The following is a 22,696-nucleotide window of genomic DNA, read 5'->3' as shown; positions in this document are numbered from 1 at the left end:
TACTGAAGTATTTATTTATTACAGGTATAGAGATTATTTATTGTATGTATAGAATCCAAAGTTACATGCCTTCCTGCTGTCTCAGGTGTTACAGGGTGAGATCATGCCAGAGCAGAAGGACCTGAGTCCATCCTTTATTGGGAATCTATTCCCTAAGGAACACTCCTGTTCCCACAGTACTGACATTAATCAAAGTATAAACCTCTACAGTGTACCACTAAGAAGTCAAGAGTTTTAACATATGAATTTTATGGGATACATTCAAACCCCTTATACCGACCCTTTTAGTAATTTTCCATCCAATGATACTTGCTTTGTCCCAACAAGTCCCATTCTGTCCCTTAGTTGCACATTCCCAAACATCTTTTTACTTCTTATATTCAGAATCTAATCTCTCAATGCAAAATCCTTCTGCAATGGTCCCAGTATCTAACTTAAGGGTCCTGAATAAAGTCTGCTTTACCAATCTAACAAGTGCCATCAATCACATTTGGGTTTTTTGTTTTCTGAGATGGGGTCTCTTTAGTCCTGGCTGCCCTGAACTCTTTATGTAAACCAGGCTAAATTCACAAGAGGTCCACCTGCCTCTGCCTCCTGAGTACTGGGATCAACGGCATGAAATCCAGCTAGGAGTTAGTTTTTAATAGCACATACTCACACATACACAGAGGTTTTGCTTGTCTCTTAAGAGAGACTGTGTGTGTACACACAATGTGGGGGATGAGAGTGTACATGCCACAGTGTACCTTAAGACAACTTTGTGGAGTCAATTCTTTCCATCTTTAAGTAGGTTTTGGGGATCCTACTCAGGTCACCAGGCTTGTATTACAAGTATTTTACCTGCCGACCCATCTCATCAGACTTACAAAAAGTAGACTGGAATGTGACAGGCGTATCCCATTTCCTAAATTGGCCATATCTGTTCCAGCTGTGTGAATTCCATATGTTCTACCTTATGGGTTTTCTGCTATTTTCTTTGCCTAGAGTGATCTCTTAGGTGAGAGGCTAACACCTTCTAAGCTTGACTTGAATCTTACATTATCAATGGGACATGCCCCTTTAATATATTGCACTATATGTCATCCCATACCCTGATCCCCTCTACTGTGCCCTGCTGCCCTTTGATTTCCTTCTCCTCCTTCCCACTCCTCTTTCTGCTTCTCTCCATGTTAAATCCTAAGTATGTTGAGCATACTCTACCACTGAGCTATGTCCTCAGCCCGGCTCTATTAGTCCCTGATGTACCTCATGGTTATACTCAATGAATACAGACCTGCTTTATACAGCAAAAATGAGCAGAAACATCCAGTTCCATGAGGATTCTATTCCCTCCTGAAATCATACTAAACATACCTAACAGCAAAATGAGTGCAATCCCAAAAGAACTGGAGGCTTTACCAGATGTGAGCCAAGTTTGAGAGAGAAAAGCAAATGGACACAAGCTCTGCTTCTGAGGTCTCCACTGCAGCCTGCGATTTAGAAGGTCTGCTGATTTGCTTTGTGTAACCCAGGACAGGAGGGGAGCGTGGCCCCAAAAGACCTAAACATAAGAGTAAATAAACAAAGAAAAGCTATCTATTTCTATGCTCTCTTTTCATTACTGAGAAATCACTGTGTTTCCAGTCTCCTGCTTTCTTTTTCTACATTGTCTCTAATGCTCTGAAGTTTTCTGCAGCTCTGGACCAGGGATGCCAAACTCTCCCTAAAGTTACTAGTTCCTTGATATCTGCCGATGTTTTCAAGCTCATCAAAGAAAGTCAAGGTCTCTCTGAGTTTGGCCTTAACAGTTTTCTGCTCCTCTAATTCTGCAAGAAGGGCCTGCTCAGTGCACAACTCAACCTTGTATTTCTCCTGTAACTCTTTGATTTCCTGTTGGAGAAGCTCGAGTTTCTCTTCACTGAAAGGATTCGTCTCCTGACACTTGTCTTCAGGAAGCAGGATGTTTGGAGGAATACACAAAATCGACTGCAAAATCAGCTGCTCCATTTTGCCAAAAAGGTTATCGAAGCGTCCTTTCATGAAGCAAAGAAACTTCTCTGTGCATTTCCGAGTCTGGACAGGGGTGATCTCACAGTTTGGAATGTCCTCCAGCTTCTTTAGGATAACCTGTTCAACAGCCTGCATCACTTCAAACAGGTGGTCTTGAAATGCTACGTAGATCCTCAGCAGGCAAGTCTGTGGTGTGAAGCCAAAGAACTGGGCCTCATAGGCCATCGGATCCACAGACATCCTGCTTTATTTTGCACTCTCAGCTGTGAAAATCTGCAAGTAAAAAAAGAGAGAAAATGTTCATTTGGACATTTCCACAGCAGAAATTAACAAACCTCATTACTGATAAGCAAATAAACAAAGAAAGCAAATAAAATCTAAGGAGTGTTCCTTTGATACCTTAAGTCTCTTCCAGCCTTAACTGTCCACAGAAAGACAGAATCTGAGTCAAATATAGGAAAGCCATAGCCTCTTTATTATTCATCTCCTTTAATTATTATTACTCAAAACTTAGGCAAAAGCCCAACCTCAATTCTGTTATCTTGGGCAACTTCAAAAGTTTAAATACACAGCCTCAATGCCCTAGAGACCTGGTCTCCTGAGCTTCCATGATCTACATGTGGCTCTTCCCTACCCACCCTATCCCACCCTCCACCCCCCCATATACCAACCTCTGAAGACAATTTCTTGCTGTGTCGCCTATGGGTTGGCCTCAAACTCTTTCATTTGTGCCAGGGTCTCATGTAGCTGAAGATGGCCTCAAACTTGGAATGTAGCTTAGGATGGTCTTGAATTTTTGATCCTTCTGCTTCTACCACCAGAATGCTGGAATCCTAGGAGTATAACAAGCCCAACTTTTTATGTGGTACTGGGTTTAGAACCCATTGTCCAGATAAGCACTCTATTGACTTAGTTACATCCTCAACAGTTCCCGTGCTAGTCTAGTTGTCATTCACATTGCATCTCCTTCAATCTTCCTCTATCCCTTCCCCCAACTTTTGCTTTCTTGCTCCCAGTTCTTCCACTTAACTTACTCCCCTATTCCTTTTGGGCCCCATGATCTACCATTTTAATTACCTCATTATAAATGTCCTCAGTTCCGCTATCTTCTACCCCAGCCATCTGATAATAATTCAATGAAATGACCAAGCCTATACCCTCACTTGTTTCAAGGCCCTGAGTGGCATTCCTTTCCAGTGTAAGCATCTACAACCATGTCATCCATTTCCTATGGCCATGGGAGCATTCCTTAGCATTCCCAGGTAAGGGCACTTAATGTAATTTATAAGCTGCTACTTCAACTACCAGATGAATGTTTTAAAGAAGTAACTGAGGGGGAAAAAAAGTATAGCTAGTGATGTGGACAACTTATGAGAAGTCAGAATACAATCACCCTTGAAAATTTATATATATATTGGTTTTAAAACAGAGGTAATAACTATATGGCTACATAAATAAATTTGTTTCTGTAGTGTTGTTCATAGATCATCTCTGGACTGGAAAGAGTTTTACTTCCTGAACACCTCTCACAGATTATGTTCCTACTAAGATTTTGTTTTGTTGACACAGAGCATCACTATGTTACTTAGGCTAGCCTCAAATTTTCAATTTTTCTACCTGAGCCTCCCAAGGAGCAGGATGCTAGAACTATAGTCTTAAATTTTGTGTTGTTGTTTTTAGTCAAGCAGGTATGGCTGACCTAGAACTCACTTTTTATGTGTATGTGCATACATCCATCTGTGTATGGACACATACACATACACGAAGATGTCCACAACAAGCAGAAGGTGTTAGGTCCGCTGGAGTTACAGACAGATGTGAACTGCCAGGTGTAAGTCCTAGGAATCCCACTCAGGTCCTCTGTAAAGGCAGCAAGAGCCCTTAAAACTACAGAGCCACCTCTCCAGCCCCTGCAAACAGTCTAATATACACATGTTACATTTTTATGTCCTTGTCATTCCATATTATTGCGCTCATTTACTTGAATGACTCTGACCACAGTAGTAGAGCAGTTCTATCATATTCACAAATCCCACATAGAGTGCTCATGCTCTTTGTGACAAACACCTCATTGAGTTCTAATACTTTTTTTTTTTATGTTGGAATCTGGATCTGGGCATCATACATGTTAGGTAAAATCCTATCCACCAGCTACATAAATCCCTGACCCTGGTTCAAGCATCTTACTACCAGAAATGTTTAAAAAAAAAAAAATGCTTCTTCTAAGGGATTCAGCCACTCATCTCTCCTCCCTCTCAGCCCACAGCCCACATCTATGCCCTAGCCAACCTTTGGCCAATTTAGTAAGAAGATGCTGTTCCAAAAAGGACAAGAGAAAGGGTGGCACAAAGTCAACCATCCATGTAAAGAAACCCATTCCTCTTCATCAAGAAACCTGGTCAGACTTGTGAGCATACATCAAGGTAATGAGGAGCAGGGCTAAAGCATGGCTCAGCATGAAGTCTACTTGCTGCTCTTGCAGAGGGCCCAGATTTGGTTTCCAGAATCCATCCATAACTCCAGATCTAGGGGATCTAATGTCCTGTTCTAATCTCTTTAGGAGACCAGGCATACTACATGTACATGTAGTGCATATACATACATATAAACAAAACACTCATACACATAAACATATATTTCAAAAATTAAAATTATTAAACAACAAACAACAACATTAGTGGAGATGGAAAAATGACTCAGTAGTTAAGAACTCCAGCTGTTCTTGTATAAGGCCCAGGTTCAGTTCCCAGCACCCACATGGTGGCTCACAACTATCTATACTTCCAGTCCCAGGGAATCCAATCTCTTCTCTGGCCACCAAGGAAATCAGGCACACACATGGTGAGTATATTTACATGCATGCAAAGATAAAAGAAGAGGAAAAAATATATAATAAATAAATAAATAGTGAGGAACCAGATAAAAGCCAGACTATGACACTGAAATAGATTCATGATTTCTTTATGATTTTGTCCTTGATACTCCAATATAAGATTCTGCAGGCTCAGCTAAAGATATGTTTCACTGGCAAGCCACAAGGATAAAATTAATGACAGTTCATATCAAGGCACAATATTCTTTGGCAATCCACTCTCCTACCTTCAAACCACCTAGGGCTACATTTGCAGAAGCTCTCAAATAGTAACAATAATGGTAACGACTGATCTCCTACTCTTAACTATTTCTACATTACTTCATCCTCTTGTGGATCTGTTTTGTGATACAAGTTTGCATGATCCTTTAACGCCAAACATTGCACAGATCTATAAATCAGGGATACATTTAAGAGACTTTGTTGGGAACAAAGTCAGAAACATGTCATATGATATGACCTTAAAGTCAGAAGAGTCTGCATTATAATTGGAATAAACTTTTAAAATTCTTATTTGGCAGTTCCTTTATCAGACCTCATCCATTTAATTTTGTCTTTTGTTTACTCCTCTCTATTCAGTCAGTAGGTCATCTGAAAATATTCAAGTCTTTCAGTTTTATACAATAATTTTTTGGTTTGTTTGTTTTTCGAGACAGGGTTTCTCTGTATAGCCCGGGCTGTCCTGGAACTCACTTTGTAGACCAGGCTGGCCTCCAACTCAGAAATCTGCCTGCCTCTGCCTCCCAAGTGCTGGGATTAAAGGCGTGCACCACCACACCCGGCTATACAATAATTTTTGAAAGAGTTGATTTTATTGTTTATGTGTATATGCCTTTATATGCACATGCCACATGCATGTATGTGCCCCTGGAGGCCAGAAGTGGGTGTCAGACAGGCTGGAGCCAGGGTTATACTGAACATGCGCTGTAATGCAAACTCAGGTCTTCTGGAGAAGCAGTCTGGGCTTTTTACTGTTGAGCCATGACCACCTACACACAAGAACCACCTTTTAGACACTGTGTTATAAGAGAACAGCTACTCAAGACTACAAAATTTAAGTGGAACGTGTATTCTGTGTCCATGTCTTCACTCACCTTGGTTATGAGACTAATTCATTCCTCACTACTCTAACACAATGACAAAGTCATCTAAGTAGGGCGATGTGGTTATTTAGTTATCCCACCAAAGGACGCAACCTTAGCATCATCTGTTCTTGTATAATCAACGTTACAAGTTTGAGTTTATAAGGATATTTTTTTTGCTCCTAACTGATGGGTTAGAAAACTGGTTTTGCATATGTAGAACTATGCAAGAAAAACATCCTTTATATTTCAAACTAGGGTCTCAAAACAGGTCTTCATTTTCACTTTAACTGCTAGGAGCCTTGGAGGTATTAATTGATCTTCTAATCATAACAGATGGATGATGGAGATTTTTCTATACTAACTTCTGGGGGACTTGTTACTTTATTTGCATGTATAATGTCACTAAAGATTGCCAAAACATTCTCAGAATATCTAAGCTGTTTTACACTCACTTGGAGTAGACCAGAACTTCTTGTATCTACCAATACTCTAACTTTTGTGAATTTGGTAGTCATAAACTTGTTTTTCTTCCCTATAGAGCTAAGAGTATTCCCAGGGCCTTTGTACATACCAGTACGCACTCTAGCACGAGATTCCCAGACCCACACTGTATTTTGAAGACTAAGACCATATGGCTTCGCATACTGTTTGGACACTGAAACTACCTCCACCTTCCACCTTCACATATGTTGTTTCTATTGAGATGACTTTCCTAAAGACTGTATTTTCATTATCTGAATAGATTGGTCATCTGTTACAAATTACCCAATCAACTGACCACTTGCACCCTATAATTCTCTTAAGTTTGCACTCTAACTTTGCCTCCAAGTTTTCACCATTCCTGGATTGATGCGCCATGATTACATAACCAAATACCTACATCCAAACTTCCAGTTTTGAGAAAAGTTCCAATGTTGCCTTTTCTCTGTTGGACACTGCCAATGCTATAATGAGGCAGTAGCTATAAAGATGCAGTTTTACCAACAAGTTGCTAAGACCACTCCCCAGTGTTTGCTCCCATTCTACGTTGTCCACACTGGCCTAGAACTTCAGGATGGAACAAATCCTCTGGCTTCAGCCTTCAGAGTGGCTAGGAGCCACAGGTCGGTTCAACTACTTTCAGCTTTCTAGTCTTCCTTCTAAATGCCATTCTCTCCAACTTTTTACTTGGTTCCTACCAGTCTTGACGGTCGCATTTTTTTGTCCCACAATTTTTAAAGCTTCTTTATAACTTACTGAACACGTCTGCCACGGTCAGGATAGTCTTTGCTCCAGCCCAATCTAATTCTATTTTCTTTCCTTCAAGTAAGCATGCAGTAGGCGCAGATTCCAGAGCCAGTTCGAATACACATCCCTGAAGAACCGCCTCCGCTTTCCCTTCATCTACCGTCTCTTCTCTGCTAGATTAGAGTTCCTGCGGCTGAAGATAAACATGAGAGGTCCTCACACCGTCTCGACGAATGTAATGGACTTCAGAGCCTACGACCGCCACAGACAAGGCCCAGAAACCGCAGAACGGGAAGCGCTTCCTTCAGCTCCAGCTCCCGTACTACCCCGCGGCCGCGATGCATGCCGGGAACTCTAGGTCTCCGTACCCAGGCCGGCCAGACCGGAGGGATTCCCTACAGAACGCTCCGCCGCCCCGACGCCACTCCTCGGTCCCGCCCTTTCCGCTCCTCCTCGGAGAGCACACAGCCCCTACCGAAGCGATCCCGGGAGTGATGGATTCCGCCCCACACCGGCTTCCCGCCACTTCCTTCAAGCTACACTCAGCGGCTGGAAGAAGGCGGTAACACCGGCTCCTCCGAATCGACTGAGACCTGCCTCTGCGAACGAACGCCAAGGCGGGCTGGATCGCACTCCTGATTGGCTAGCCGTGGGTCAAAAGGAGCCACTGCGATTGGTAAAAGGAAGGCGACAAGGAGGGAAAGCTAGCTGTGGCCGGCAGGGATTGGCGGACGGAACTGGTCCTTCTCTCTGCGTTGGTAGGCGGAGAAGTAAGGATGGACCGACGCAGAGGCGCAACTCTTGATTGGTGGGTGAGCGGCCCCAAGGCGCCAGCGATTGGTGGCTGTCCGAGTACGCAGCGCTGATTGGACAGGAGTGGGTAGGCTGAAGGCCAGCTTTGAGTCCGCCCCGCCGCCTGGCATACTGGCGGAAGGGGAAGGGGGGCAGGCGCGGTGGGAAAGATGGCGTACCAGAGCCTCCGGCTGGAGTACCTGCAGATCCCGCCGGTCAGCCGCGCCTATACTACCGCCTGCGTCCTCACCACCGCGGCCGTGGTGAGCAGCTGTGGCGCCACATCCTCTTTTTCCAGGCTAGCTATGACTGCGTCTTCAGAAAACGGGTTTGGGCCGCGGAGAAGCCCAGTGGGTCTGGTCCCAGGGGTGGGTGGAGACATCCGGAGCTGACTCTAGGGTTTGGGATATTCCCAAGGGTGCCAAGCCAGTGACCTGAGAAGGGTGTGCCCCTTCGTGAAGGGCCAGGTCAGTTTCAGACAAATGAAATCCAGACCTGTAGTGAATCAGAAGTGCGGGAGCCGCCCACCCAAAAATGTGTCTGAGAGGTCCAGGTGACTAGTGGGAGTGAGGTCCGCTAGGTTCACAGACTATTATATTGAGTATAGAAATCTCGAGCTATCTGGAAACATCTTTCAAAAGACGGCCTATGGATATAAGTGTCTGGCCGCTTGTACCTATCCCTAATGGTAGCAGGGTCTTAGTTAAACCCCTTATTCCGAGTTGTCTCACCTAGCTGAGGTGGTGACCACGTGACGCACAGATTTGTAAAAGATGCTGTTGGCTTGTCTCTAAAATATGCTCACCCGCCTGCCTTATAGCATCCTCAAATATTGCAACATCAAACTGACATTGTGTGTTTATACAAAACGGTTGTGCAAATTCTAAAGAATCTCTTACCAGCTGTCACAAGCAAGACAGAAATGTATTCCAAGGGACAGAAATGATTAGATCTACTCATCCTTCGTGGTTCATGATGAAATTTTGTTTTGCGGTTGATCGGCTTCAAGAAGCTCTTTTTCCATTTCAGCAGTTGGAATTGATCACACCTTTTCAGTTATACTTCAATCCTGAATTAATTTTTAAACATTTTCAAGTAAGTGGTCTATATAGCAACTGTGATTAATGTTTTCATTATCTTTTTTTTTTTCGTATCGTTTAGTAAGTAGTAAATCCTGTGAAATAGAGTCTCAAAAAAAATAACCCAGTAGGGGAATCTCTGATTACAGGTCTTTTTGAGATGTAAAGAGGGCATTCCACAGCCTGGTTGGACTCTAGAATGGTTTGAGAGCTGCTAAGTATTTGGGAACTCCTTATATACCAAACTAGAGTTGCCAGGGGGGAGCCAGGTGCAGACAGAGCAAGCAGGAGGATGGCAGGTGCTGGATAAGCTTGAGCTAGAGAGAGAGAGAGACTGTCTTAAGAACATAATTTTTAGTGTGTCTTTGATGTGTTGAGATTTTATATTTGACTACAACTAGTTAAGAACTAATGTGGCCATAGTCCCAGCAGTCAGGAACCTGAGCCCACCTTGAACTACATACCAAGGAATTGTCTCAACACACAAACAACAGGAACAACAACCAACAACGACAACAACAGTAATAATAATGTGATCTGAGAATAGACTGATGAGCTGGCTGCCCAGGGAGTTTCACAGGATAGCCAGCCTTATTTTGTGTTTTTTCCACCCAGACACACCTACCTACCACTGTTGTTAGTCCTCTTGGGCCAGCTCATAAACTCAGTTCTGGTACAACTTTAACATTGATCTGTCTTCTAGAAGTCAGATTATCCTAACAAAAGTCTTATACCATTATCTAAAAGAGAATGTGACTTTCCAGATTATAGTTTGAAGAAGTCTTTTTTCCAGTAATTAAAATGCTAAAGAGATGTGTGTTTTCGTGCCAGGATGGTCATTTACACTCTAGGTGAAGTGGCTGTAATTCTGCTTTGTTGATGCTTTCCCCTGTCCCAGATGTGTTACACTCCCCTTGTACCGTTGAACTCTAGCTTGCCTTTCAAGATTCAGCTTTTGTGTAACCTCAGATACTTTATCTGTTAGAGCCTCTCTCACCTGTCAGTGTCCTCACTAGGATGAGAATTCTATAAACTCTGGATTGTTTGCATGTGAATAGAATGCTGGCTCCTTTTCACACTGCTGTGACAATATCTGACAAAGCAAACTTAAGAAAAAAAAAGGGTTTATTTTGGCTTAACAGTTTGTTGGTAAAGTCCACTGTGGTTGAGAAATTGTGGCATCCAGAGCTGCAGGCAGTTGGTCCCATTGCAGCCAAAGCTCTAAGTAGAGGTGCTCAATTCACTTCCTTCTGTTTAGTTGTCCTAGGACCCCAGCCCATGGAATGGTGCTCATCGGTGTTGTCCTTTCCACCTTGAGTGACTGAGTCTAGAAACTCCCCCACAGACATGCCCTGAGTTTGTCTTGAATGACTAGATCTGTCAGTATGAATTATCACAAGTAAATTACCAGTGATGAGGGTTTCAGGGTGTATAAAGCAGTCGGTCCTCTGATACCTTGACATTGTCACATCAGGATGCTTGTGGCCTTTGCTAGGACTGCTTCCTTCTGCTTTGTTTGGCTTAACTGCCTAGGGTCAGGTTCTTTGTTTTGTTTTTGTCTATTTTTCTAGATCGTTTATCTTGTAGCTATGGCTGGCATGACCCTCATGGTGTCCTCCTGCCTCAGCCTCTTGGTGTGCATCATTGTGCTTTTTTTTTTAAAAAACAGAGTCTCTTATGTAGCCTGGCAACTCTTGAGCTTAATGGCTCTCCTGTGTTCTTCCTGCCTGGACTCCTTAGTGCAAGGATTATAGACATAAGCAGCCATCCCTAGCTAAGGTCAAATTCTTGCATTAAGTTTGGAACTAGGAGTCTTCACCTATCTGCATGTCCTTGGGCAAGCTATAAGTTTTAAAATTCCTTCTATGTGAAGTGAGGATGGTCACCCCACCTTGCTTGCTTATCTCACATATGATAGTAAATTTTGTAAAGCTTTGTGAGTAGTTGTATGTTGAGTAGGTGAGATTGCCCCTGCATCTTTCCTTGTCTCTTAGAGCAGTAATTCTGTCTTGTACGGAAGTTGACTTGAAACCAGAACCTGGCTATTTATCCTAGAATCTTTCTACCAGTATGTTGTGGCTAATACAAAAACATTTCTTGGCAGCTTTACATACTGAATCCCTGAAATTTTTAGTACCTATAAACTCCTCATTTAGCACTCTGTTCTGCACACTAACCTACCTTTTACTCAGTAGCATAGTGTGGATTTTTGTGTTGTTAAATAGAAGATAATCATGATTTTGAGGTCTTTTTGTCCTATTGTCCATATTAATTTCACAGTCAAATTAGTATCTTGCGCGCGCGCGCACACGCACACACACACACACACACACACACACACACACACGCAGCACAGAACAAATCCAGAATCATCAGACTGGGTGTCCCATTTGAATGTGCCCACCTAGGACTTTGGAGCGTCAGAGTCAAAGGATGTTGTTTTTATCTTAGATAGAAATGTTTCCTGGTCATGTGTTTTACTTAATGTGTCTTTCTCTTGATTCCCTCCACCCGACTCCCCCTGCAGATCTGGAGGCTAATCACCAATTTCTTATTTTTTGGTCCAGTTGGATTCAATTTTTTGTTTAACATGATTTTTCTGTATCCTTTATTAAATAGAGTCAACATCAAAACTTTAGGTTATATAGTATGTATATAATTATATTAATACATATAAGACTTAGTATATACTATAAGTTGAAACTATTACTCTTGTTTATTTTTATAACATTTTAGTTATGGCTCCTGGGCCTGTAGTTTGTAATCACATCATAATGTTTTGAAACTGTTTGTAACTCCTTGTTTATACAGGAGGTTCCAGCTGTGAAAAGATATTAGTGTCCTTAAGTTGTGATTTATTATAGGCATATTTGTAAAATAACATCAGCACCAGCTGGCACAGTAGTGAAGCAGCGTGAAAGATCGGTAACTCAGCAGACTTTCCCCAGGTTTCAGAATGGCTTTCTGAGAGTGGGGGTTTTGATTGCAAGGCTAAAAGGACAGTGTCAGAATATCTGCTGGCTTGACACGTTTAGGTTTGGTTAAAGATAGGAAAAGCCGTGGTAGTTGAAGAGTGAAATGGCAGTTGGGTGTGCTGAGCTAGTCATTCCTCTTAGACCTGGTACTCCTGCTCGGCTGTGGGAGGCAGAGAGCCGTTAGGGATGGTGGGACTTAGGTCCTAAAATGGTTTCTTGTGTTTCCTGCAAAGAATATCATTCTGATAAGTTTCTAATGTGAGGCTTCCCATTATAGTTTTTATTTACTAGGAAATGGAGATGCTTAGCCTGCCTGGCCTGGAAAGGTGGTTTTCACACAAGGCTTCTTTGCAGGGAGTTCTTCCCAATTAGCAAACCAAGTATGGTGCAAATTAACATGTATCTGAGTGTGGGAAAGAGCACCACGAATCGGAAGAGATGTGAGAGTGACTGGAACGGTGTTCATGCAGTACTTGAGTGAGTTAGCATCCCAGTGAGACAGGCTTTGGAAAATATAGTGCTAGTTCTGACATTGCCTAAAATGCTTGATGGAAAAAAAACAGAAACCAGACTACTCTTCAAACATTCTTAGAGAAAAGCAGCTTGATTATTTACAAATTGTATAAAGCCCAAGTATGTTTCAGTGGTTCATTACATTTTATCTTCTTTATATGTGTATTCCTAATATTTCCTTAACTTGAAACTTAAGATACCGTTATTGTCGAATGCTAGAAGAAGGCTCTTTCCGAGGTCGGACAGCAGACTTTGTATTTATGTTCCTTTTTGGTGGATTTTTAATGACTGTATCCTTCAACAAATAGCATACAGGAAAATATTGAAGAACAGACTGTCATCTGTTCTTCAAGCTTTTCATCTGTCTCCCATGATTCACTAGATATTTTGAACAAACACAAACATAGACCTCCAGATTGTAGCCTCGGGAGCTACCATTTATTTCACAGCCCCCATGACAGCCCAGAGGTTGGACAGGAAGCTCCACTGGGCGAGAAGTTTCAACCCAGGTGGATTATCTTGAAGCATCTCAGTAAGTTCACAGTTGACTTCGTTTTTAAACTAGGTTGGTAAGAAGACGTTTATTAAGTCACTGTCAAGACTGATACAAATGTTTTTAAAAAGAAGAGAATTCGTTCTGTGTGTCACTTAGGTGTAGTGCCGAGTGCCAAGAAGGCTTTCTTCCAGCCTGCATGCTTCAGCACCTGTAAAGGTGGTGGTGGTGAAGGAGCCTCACTGTACGTACTGTCAAAGGAATTAATGTTTCCCCAAAAGGCAAGAGCATCACGAAACAGAATTCTAGGGCTGGAGAAATGGCTCAGCGGTTAAGAGCACTGACTGCTCTTCCGGAAGTCCTGAGTTCAATTCCCAGCAACCACATGGTGGCTCACAACCATCTGTGATCTGATGTCCTCTTCTGGTGCGCATAAAGACAGTGCACTCATATACATAAAATGGGTGAATTCTTTCTTTAGAGCAGAATTTTAGTTTGTAGTAGCTATAATCCGGATAATTCAGCCCAAGCCAGTTTCTGCCTAGATGCCTTGGGTAATTAATTTCAGGCTTTTTTTAATTTTAGTTTAAAAATGTCACTACTCAGCTTTTGTAACTCAGAGCTTAGCTAAAGGGCAGCCTTAGCTCTTTGCTTTAGCCTTGCCTACCAAGCTTTCCTGCTGATATTTCCCTTAATGCCCTTTGCTAGCTCTTTGGTTTGTTTGTGAGCTTAGTTTTTTTAGGCCAGGCCTTTACAATAATGCTGGTCTACGTGTGGAGCCGAAGGAACCCGTATGTCCGCATGAACTTCTTTGGTCTTCTAAACTTCCAGGCCCCCTTCCTGCCCTGGGTGCTCATGGGGTTTTCCCTGTTGCTGGGGAACTCAATTATAGTGGACCTTTTGGGTAAGTGTCTTATCACTACTTTTTCTACTATTTTACCTGATCATGTATTCTGTCACTGTCTTTCATGTTTATTATGTTTATATATAGATAGCTATTAATATGATTGTTTAATAATTATATCTGAAAGCTATTAACTCATTGATATTTTTTAAATAATTATCCTAAGTAAAGTATACGATGATAGGGAACTTAAACTTGAAATTTGACTCTTCCTTTTATCCTTTATTTCTGGTTGATTATAGGTATTGCAGTTGGGCACATATATTTTTTCTTGGAAGATATATTTCCCAATCAGCCTGGTGGAATAAGAATTCTGAAAACACCATCTATTTTGTGAGTATTTAACTCTGTGTTCCATGGTTCATGCAGACAAACCATGATCGCGATTTATTTTGGGCCCTCTCAGTGCCTGGTTCGTATCAGTAAGTGTTTGCAGATTGAGCAACATGTCTGCAGTGGGGAGCTCTTGGATTGGCCAGAAACAGATTGGGCCAGGGTTGTGATTACTGAGCTCTTGACATCATGGGGTGACTTGCAGGTACTGTCCTGAATGACCACTAGGACTCGTGTCCCAGAGAGGAGCTTGCAGGTTTGTGAAAGCTGCTGTCTAAGTAGAGAGACGTGAACAGCAGCATGAGCAGCACAGTCCAGAGGACAAGCTGATAGCGTTCTGATCAGCGAAGGGGGTGCTGGAGAGATGCAGGGAAACAGAAGGGAAAGGCTTTGGACCTGAAGCTATACTGGCTGGCTGGTCTACCAATTTGAAACACATTTTTTTTTTTTTTTTTTTTTTGGACAGGGTTTCTCCGTATAGTCCTGGCTGTCCTGGACCTCACATTGTAGATCAGACTGGCCTCAAACTCAGAAATCCGCCTGCCTCTGCCTCCCAAGTGATGGGATTAAAGGCGTGCGCCACCACCTCCTGGCTCATCTCTTCACTTTTATACTGCAGTTCCTAGAGCTATAGTTTTAATTTATAAGACCTTTTTCTGCTCTAGAATGTTGTGTTCTTGGGAATTATTACATGGAAGATGGGCTCTATTGAGGCAACAAAATGATTTGATATAAGCTCTGCGTTGTGGAATAGTTAAGCAAAAAGGAATGAACATGGTTCAGTGGTAACAGGACCAGCTGCTTCCCCCAGAAGACCCAGGTTCAATTCCTAGCACCCACTGGATGCTAACAACTGTCTATAGCTATAGTCCCATGGATTTGATACCCTCTTTTGGTGTACAGATATACATGCAGACAAAATACCCGTATACATAAAATACACAAGTAAATAAACCTTTAAAAAAAAAACTAAAATGGAAAATAAATCTCAAAAAGAAAAAGAATGAGCTGGTGAGGTATGCTAGTGTATACCTGTTGCCCCATCTACTCTGAAGGCTGAGGCTGATCAATTCAAAGTTTGACGCCAACCTAGCTACCATACCAAGAGGCCATCTTACGGGAATTTTTGTTTGCTTGTTTTGGGGGGTTTTTTTTGTTTTGTTTTTCGAGACAGGGTTTCTCTGTGTAGCCCTGGCTGTCCTGGAACTCACTCTGTAAACCAGGCTGGCCTCCAACTCAGAAATCCACCTGCCTCTGCCTCCCGAGTGCTAGGATCAAAGGCGTGCGCCACAACAACAACATCAAGAAAAAAAATAGAAGGAAGTAAATCCTCTGTGATTCTTCTTACGCATAGCAGTTTCTCTGTCGGATAAGCAGTCTTGTGTCTTTCACTCTCTAGATACTTTTTTGGTAATTTCCTATATAATTACTGTATTTGCATCATGTCTGCTTCTCCCTGTCTCCCCTTCAACTCCTTCTGTGTCTCCCCCACTCCTCTTCAAGTCATGACCTCCTCTTTAATTATTATACAGACATACCCAAAATCTATTCACCTATTTAGTCCATCTAGTGTTGCTTGTATGCAGATGTGTTTAGGGCTGACCACTTGGGACTGGGTGATTGTATACACTTTTTTAATAGCTATATAATTTTAATTTTTCAAAGATTTATTTCATAAATGTGTTTGCGACACTGTATGCCTACATTTTATGTGCACAGTATGCATGGATGCATATGCCCACAAAGGCCAGAGGACAGTGTATCCCCTGAAACTAGAGTTACAGGTGGTTGTAATTCCCCAATGTGGGTGCTGGAAACCAAACCTGGGTCCTCTGCAAGCTTAGTCAGTGCTCCTCACTGCTGAGCTGTCTCTCCAGCCCCTGTCTATATATTTTCTTAAAATGTCATTTCTTAATGTGCAATAATTACTTTTCATAGCTGGGTGTGGTGGTGCACACCTTTAATTCCAGAACTCGAGAGGCAGAGGCAGGTGGATTTCTGAGTTTGATGCCATCTTGGTTTATAGATCCAGTTCCAGGAAAGCCAGGGCTACACAGAGGAAACCATCTTGAAAAAGAAGAAAAGAAAAAAGAAATTACTTTTCCTTTATAAATGGCCTACGGGATTTTGGTGGCTGCATGCTAGTCCGGGGTTCCTATGACATAACATAAGTATACGCCTCCCTTGCTAATAGACATCGGCCTCAGTTACTGCTTCTCCTTCTCTACTTGGAGTGTTGGATGTCCTTGTAACTGAGTCCACACGCTCCAACATGGAAGTCACCGTCGTAGCCGTTGTAAAGTGAACAATTCAGTGGTGGTTCGTGAGTTTGTGTTGTGCTGCTATGGCCGTTTCCTTAGAAGGTTTTATCTTATAATCCTAAAACTCTGCCCATGATGTAATTCCCTATTTCTGTCATCCAGCAACCACCTTTCTTTTTATGTGCCTGTGAATTTGACTATCCAGGTACTCCATCAGCATTTATTGCTTCCATAGTAACAATTATTAATAAGGTAAATATTAATGCAAGTGTTAAATAAGTATAGCGCCTTTAAGGTATAGTACCTCTGTAGTTGGCAGGCAGGGACAATACTTACCTGTTTGTGGAAGCCCTATGGGTGCTGCTTTATCGTACGTCCAATCTAAGGGGGCTCTGGCACTGAATGGTCTCTGTGTGTTTTAGGAGGACTATTTTTGATACGCCAGATGAGGATCCCAATTACAACCCACTACCTGAAGAGCGGCCGGGAGGCTTCGCCTGGGGTGAGGGCCAGCGCCTTGGTGGGTAAAGCAGCGGTGCCAATTACGAGACCCATCTGAGAAAGACTCAGTGACATGTCCATGGGGGTCTTTTATCCCTTGTTGCAAAAGCGTGGACAGTTTTGACAGCTTGACAGATTTTTAACTCCAGAAGCACTTTACGGGATGGTACACTGACTAACATAGAAGACATTTCCAGGAGTTTGCCAGGGGTTCCTCACTATGCTGGTACTAAAAGTATAACCTCTTGGAGCCAAAAACTGGAGACCCAGGCACCCTGCCTGTGCCGTGAGCAAGTCCATGGGTACTTGAGCTCAGTGGCACAGGCGGGTGCTCCTCCTCCTCTTTGATAGACAAGGCCGTGGTGTAAATGGAAGTTACGGAGAGGACAAAATAAAACTGAATTCCATCTCTCTCACACTGTATTTAAGCTTTCGTGTGATCTTTTAAATCATGGTAGTGTGTTCTAGCTCTCCTGCGTATGTTTGAACACAGCAGTTTCCGTGCCTGCCCTCATGTCTCCACGGCTTTCAACTGGATTTCATTTCAAGATTGGAAATACACAGCTGCTATGTACATCTGACTAATTCTAGTTCAGAGTCTTAGCCTCTGGAGAGGGAAGATTGGTTTCTGCCATTCAGATAGTTCTCCATCTGAATACCATGAAGCTTCAAGTTTAGACCACAGGAGGAGGGAGAAGGGAGGGTAATTTCTTGTAGCCAAGGAATCTGACTGTAGAGAAGCCAGCTATAAACCAAAAGCAACTGTGATATCTCTTTGAGTTGGAGTTCCTCTACTAAGAAATACCCAGATTAGTAATGGCCACCCGTTGTCAAAGCACAGGAATAAGAATGGGCAGCATTGGGCATGTGTTCCTCTTGTCATTCATTTCAAGAAAAGCTCAAGACCCTTCCAGGGCCAAGGGCCTGGTTCACCTTCCCAGTCGGGCAGAAATCAGGGTCTTTGGAAGCAGCCACACTGATGGTTCAGAGTACTTATCAAAGATGGCACATCTTGTCTGACTCAACAGTTTTCCATTCATGCTGCTTTATCAGAGCTCAGAAAGATGGCCTCAGACAGTTTTCATAAATGTCAAAGAGGCACAGGACTTCCCAGGCTGGGTCATCCTGTTTAGGCTGAGTTGCTTTTCAGATGAGATTTTCTCAGAGGTTAGCATAGGCTTAAGTAAGCTCTAGTAAACATTCTAGGTGGAAAGTTTCAGATACATTTGAGGTAGAAAGTATTTTAATGACTAAGTGGAACTCGATAAGGAATGGAATGAGTACGGTACTAGTAAATCACTGAAGACCATTGTAACTCTATGGGACGTGGGCCAATGGGACTGCTTTTGTCTTGTTTAAAAATTTTTAACGTTTAATGACAATCTTAGATTGTATGATCCTTATGGGATTCTTAAGTTTGATAATTGTTTTTGTTCAAGAAGGCCTTGTCAGTAACTTTTAGGAATTTATTTTTATTATTATTGCTTGCTTTTAAGCCAGAAATGGGTTTCTTTAAGGTTTTATTTATTTTCCCTAAGTTAATTTTAGATTTAGCTAGTTCATGGAGTTATTGTGACCGATCTTTAATTCTAAAATCTCTCCACCAGCTATTTTCATTTTAAACAGTGAATACCTATACATATTAGTGACTGAAAACAGAAAATATATTTTGGATTATTGTTAGGGTGTGAATTCCTAGTGGTAGAACACCATGCTGTGTGACACACTGTCTCCTGGCAGTGCTGATTTCAGTCACTTGGCCTCTTAGTAGTTTGGCAGGTCCCTGGCCCTGTGTTGTTTGGCAAGATCCCTGTGCTCACTGGGACACAAGGGAAAGTCCTCACTTCCCCAGCCAACCTCTCAATTCCAATTCTTCCAAAACACACTTCCTTTTTGCGATATGAGTCAGCAGAAAAGTGAGATTGCATTATGGGATTCTGTGACCGCTTAAACTTACATGAATACAGTTTGAGCCATTTCCTGGATTGATTGTATCAGAAATATCCGAAAAGCACACCTAAAGCATAGGGCATTTTGTTTCGTTGTTACAGGAATACAGTATATGTTCATTTAAAAATGAATGGACATGCCAATTGCATCTCCATAGGAGATAGATTTTATATACTTTGGTGTGTTTTTTTCACTATGAATTTTTACTTGTTTCTTCCACTTCTTTTTCTGTCCCTCTGTGTCCTCCTGTCTTTTATATTTCTTTTGTACTTGCGTGAGGCAAAGCGTCCACATCCTGGATCTTGAAATGGAACCATAACACTGTCTCTAGAGTCCTCTGGGAGGAATTAGGAAACATTGGAGCTATTGGCATGTTGGCATAACATGCTTCCTAGAATTGTCATGCCTTCGGCCACTGTTTATTTTGTGGCTATAATTTCCTTTCTCGGGTGAGTTCTATCTGTGTTAGCTAAGATCCTGCCCTTCCATCCTCTCGGGATGACTAAACTACTTACTGTTTTGAGTTTGATTCAAGTTCTTGAACCTTGCTTGTCTCGTTCAGCCGCTCTGTTCCGAAGTCTGCAATCACGTCTTAGCCCTTATCAAATGCATATTTTGTGTCTTTTCTCTGAACCTTGCTCCTACTTCTCCCTTGCAGGAACGTCGATTTAAGTTTCTTCAAGACCTTGACACTAAACTCTTAAAACTAAGGCCTATTTCACTGTCTTCTTTAAATCCTTATGAAGCTTCAAATCTGTGCTAAAATTCCTATACCAAATCATATATTGTCTTGTACTGTTCTTAGCTGCTACATGTATGTTAGTTTTGTTCCCCTCATGAGAATGTAAGCTCCTTAAGGGCAGGGACTATGTCTTAATTTTTGTATCCACCACAGTGCCTAGCACTGTGCTTGGCACATGGGTGCTGAATAAATACTTTGTTTATTGATCAGCAAACTATTATCTTGTATTTTTAATTATGAAAGAATCGATGTGTATGTATCCAAACTTGGACCTGATTGCTAAGGTTTAATATTCTTTCTGGAAACAGGATGGAACAAAACTGACCTTGATTGAGGAGCAATGATTTGGTGGCCTTGCAATCGGAGGAGACCGTGAGCTGGTAGGGTCATGGTCGGACCAGGGAGTTACTTCGACAGACTTGGCCACCTCAGATAAGAGTGAAATGTGTCTGACAGATCATCTTTTGGAGGAATAATCAGAATATTCTTTTGAATGCTTAGTATGTGAGCTTCTCAATATGAAAGCCACTGAGCCACAAGAGAGTTTTTTGGAGGGGCAACAGATTTCAGACCGCCACTGAAGGGCAAGTGAGCAACATGCAGGGAAAGATTTAAGTTTCCAACTCTGATCATTTTACTGCTGAGTAAATGGGTTACCAGGAATGAGTTCCTTACAAAAGTGTTAGGTTTTATCTCCACCTTAAAAAAAAAAAACAAACAAACTCTGAGCCAATACTTTAAAAACACCAAAATTTTTGTTTTTCTTTTCTTGTTCTTAAAAAAAAAATGCTTGCATGATAACTGTTGCATATGATTAGTGAGTGCTTCTAGATAAGTGGACTTTGCGGGGGGGCGGGGGGGGGTGTCCGATGCCTCCAGAGGTAATAACACCACCAAGCCTAAAGACCAGATTTCAATCCCTAGGCCACCACATAGCAGGAGAGAAGCAACTGCCATGATTTGTTCTCTGACCTTCCCCCCGCTTCTCTCTTTCACTCACACACACACAATGTATGTTTTTTTAAAGAGGTGTTTTACTTACCAAGAGGTGATTTCACTCACTCAGATGGCCTATTTGGACTCCTGTAATTTATAATACTCCCACGTTGGGTTGCTTCGAATGTGCAGCTACCTATTATTTTGTTTACTCAAGGCCCATAACTTGACATAAGTTATTTTTCTTTTAAGGGTTTGCTTGCCTTCCTAAATCAACATGGGGGTGGGGGGAGGCGCGTGGAAAACATGTCAACTTATTCTTTGTAAGATTTGTTTTTACTATTTAAAATTACATGTACTTATATGTGTCTTTATATAGGTATGTGCACATAAGTTTGGGTTACCTTGAGGTTAGAGGTACGGGATCTTCTAGGGCAGGGGTTTCAGGAGATGGTGAGCTGCCTGGCATGGGTGTGAGGGAACAAATTTGAGTTCTCTCAACAGTGAGCATTCTTAACCCCAAGCCCTGTCTCCATTCCCAAGTCAGTACATTCTTCGTGTACATCCTAAACACACACATTTTTTAGTAACCCCTAGTGTACTGTCAGAAGCTAAATAAAAACTATAACTGGGATTTGGGGGTGTTTGTTTGCTTGTTTTTTTGCTTCTTAGATACATTTATTAAGGTCATATTGTAAATGTTATTTAGATAACTATACAGAGATGTTCCGTGTTCTCATCTAACAGTGTAAGTTTAGCTGACATGATTCATCTTGAATGGGCTGACTTAGTAAAAGATGAGAGTCATTAATCCCATTCCTACCCAAATTTCCTGGTAAACCTGCGTGTAGTAAAGTTTCACGGGGGACCCAGATATTCTTTAAAAGGCTTTAAAGCATCTCAACAGGACCAAAGCCACAGGCCATACCGGATTCCACAACAGACAGATTCACATCTGGGTTTTTTTTTTTTTTTTTTTTTACAAAACAAACAAAAAAAAAACAGGTCTGCATACCAAATTTGATGGATAGCCTTCACATGAGTTGAGAATTATAGAACGCCACATTCTGTATAAGAAACACAATCCGGGGGCTGGTGAGATGGCTCAGTGGGTAAGAGCACCCGACTGCTCTTCCAAAGGTTGGAAGTTCAAATCCCAGCAACCACATGGTGGCTCACAACCATCCAACCAATAAGATCTGACTCCCTCTTCTGGAGTGTCTGAGGACAGCTACAGTGTACTTACATATAATAAATAAATAAATAAATCTTTAAAAAAAAAAAAAAAAGAAACACAATCGGGGACAGCGAGGGCACTGAGAACCCTACGGGTTCCAAACACATGGAGGCTCAACTGGCTGTAACTCCAATTCCAGGGAATCCAACACCCTCTTCTGACCTCCATGTGAGCATTGCAAGCAAGTAGTGCAGGAACATACTCCCAAACAAAACGCCCACACCCTCCAAAGATGAAAAAGCAAAGGTAACCACCCATTCACTCTGTGCCTGTCTTTCTGTGTTGAATTAGCAAAGCATCTAAGAGCTTGTAATTGAACAGGAAGGAAGAACTGGTTATGTACAAGTTTTCTGCAGGAGTAGTGAATACTCGCACTGATTAAGGTGTATACAATAGGGCTGAAAAGCTGTGTAAAGATTGAAAATCTAGTAGGAATGACTGGGAGGTGAGTTAAGGCAATTTTAGTTCCACTCATTTTCTTTTTTATTTCTGCTTGTATTTTTTGAGCCTATCACTTTGTGGGGAAATTACATGATATCAGAATCATAGAATTCACCTTTCCGTAACTGAAGATACTCACTAGTAGCATTTTCAAAATTCTTTGCAGCATCCGAAATGACTTTAGTCTCAGAAAATTTCACTTTCTACATTTATAAATCGGAGCTACCAGTGGGTACCTTAAAACGTACATTGTTTAGAAGAGTAAATGTTTGTGTTCCTCGTTAGATTTACAGAAATAAGTAATTGCCTTAAAACGTGACTATTGTTGGAGCCCGAGATGGGACAGTCATTTTTATTGGATAGAAA

General features: G+C 41.9%; 2 protein-coding genes across 8 annotated transcripts; one reads left to right on the top strand and one right to left on the bottom strand.

Annotated features, from left to right (window-relative positions):
- Mis12 (MIS12 kinetochore complex component) lies at window positions 1-7,804 on the bottom strand. 3 transcript variants are annotated; one of them, XM_006533968.3, is made up of 3 exons: window positions 7,649-7,804; window positions 2,661-2,822; window positions 1-2,262 (listed from the first exon to the last, which is right to left on the bottom strand). In XM_006533968.3, exon 3 carries the CDS (start codon window positions 2,227-2,229, stop codon window positions 1,609-1,611), a length of 621 nt encoding a protein of 206 aa, XP_006534031.1. In that variant the 5' UTR covers window positions 2,230-2,262; window positions 2,661-2,822; window positions 7,649-7,804; the 3' UTR covers window positions 1-1,608. The 3 variants fall into 3 exon arrangements, with proteins under 3 accessions (XP_006534031.1, XP_006534032.1, NP_080269.1); XM_006533969.2 differs by lacking the exon at window positions 7,649-7,804 and adding an exon at window positions 6,827-7,176; NM_025993.3 differs by having other exon boundaries at window positions 11-2,262; window positions 7,183-7,761.
- Window positions 7,531-19,932, top strand: Derl2 (Der1-like domain family, member 2). 5 transcript variants are annotated; one of them, NM_001291146.1, is made up of 7 exons: window positions 7,531-7,981; window positions 8,995-9,060; window positions 11,572-11,645; window positions 12,729-12,822; window positions 13,734-13,929; window positions 14,172-14,262; window positions 16,946-19,932. In NM_001291146.1, exons 3-7 carry the CDS (start codon window positions 11,635-11,637, stop codon window positions 17,049-17,051), a joined length of 498 nt encoding a protein of 165 aa, NP_001278075.1. In that variant the 5' UTR covers window positions 7,531-7,981; window positions 8,995-9,060; window positions 11,572-11,634; the 3' UTR covers window positions 17,052-19,932. The 5 variants fall into 5 exon arrangements, with proteins under 5 accessions (NP_001278075.1, XP_017169716.1, NP_001278077.1 ...); NM_001291148.1 differs by lacking the exon at window positions 7,531-7,981 and adding an exon at window positions 8,069-8,228 and having other exon boundaries at window positions 8,998-9,060; NM_033562.4 differs by lacking the exon at window positions 7,531-7,981 and adding an exon at window positions 8,069-8,228.
- The last annotated feature ends 2,764 nt before the right edge of the window (window positions 19,933-22,696 follow it).

Source organism: Mus musculus, chromosome 11, assembly GCF_000001635.26.
Source record: "Mus musculus strain C57BL/6J chromosome 11, GRCm38.p6 C57BL/6J".
In the NCBI taxonomy this organism is placed as follows: domain Eukaryota; kingdom Metazoa; phylum Chordata; class Mammalia; order Rodentia; family Muridae; genus Mus; species Mus musculus.
Note: the sequence above shows the minus strand (reverse complement) of the source record. Positions and strands in the feature narration are given on the sequence as shown.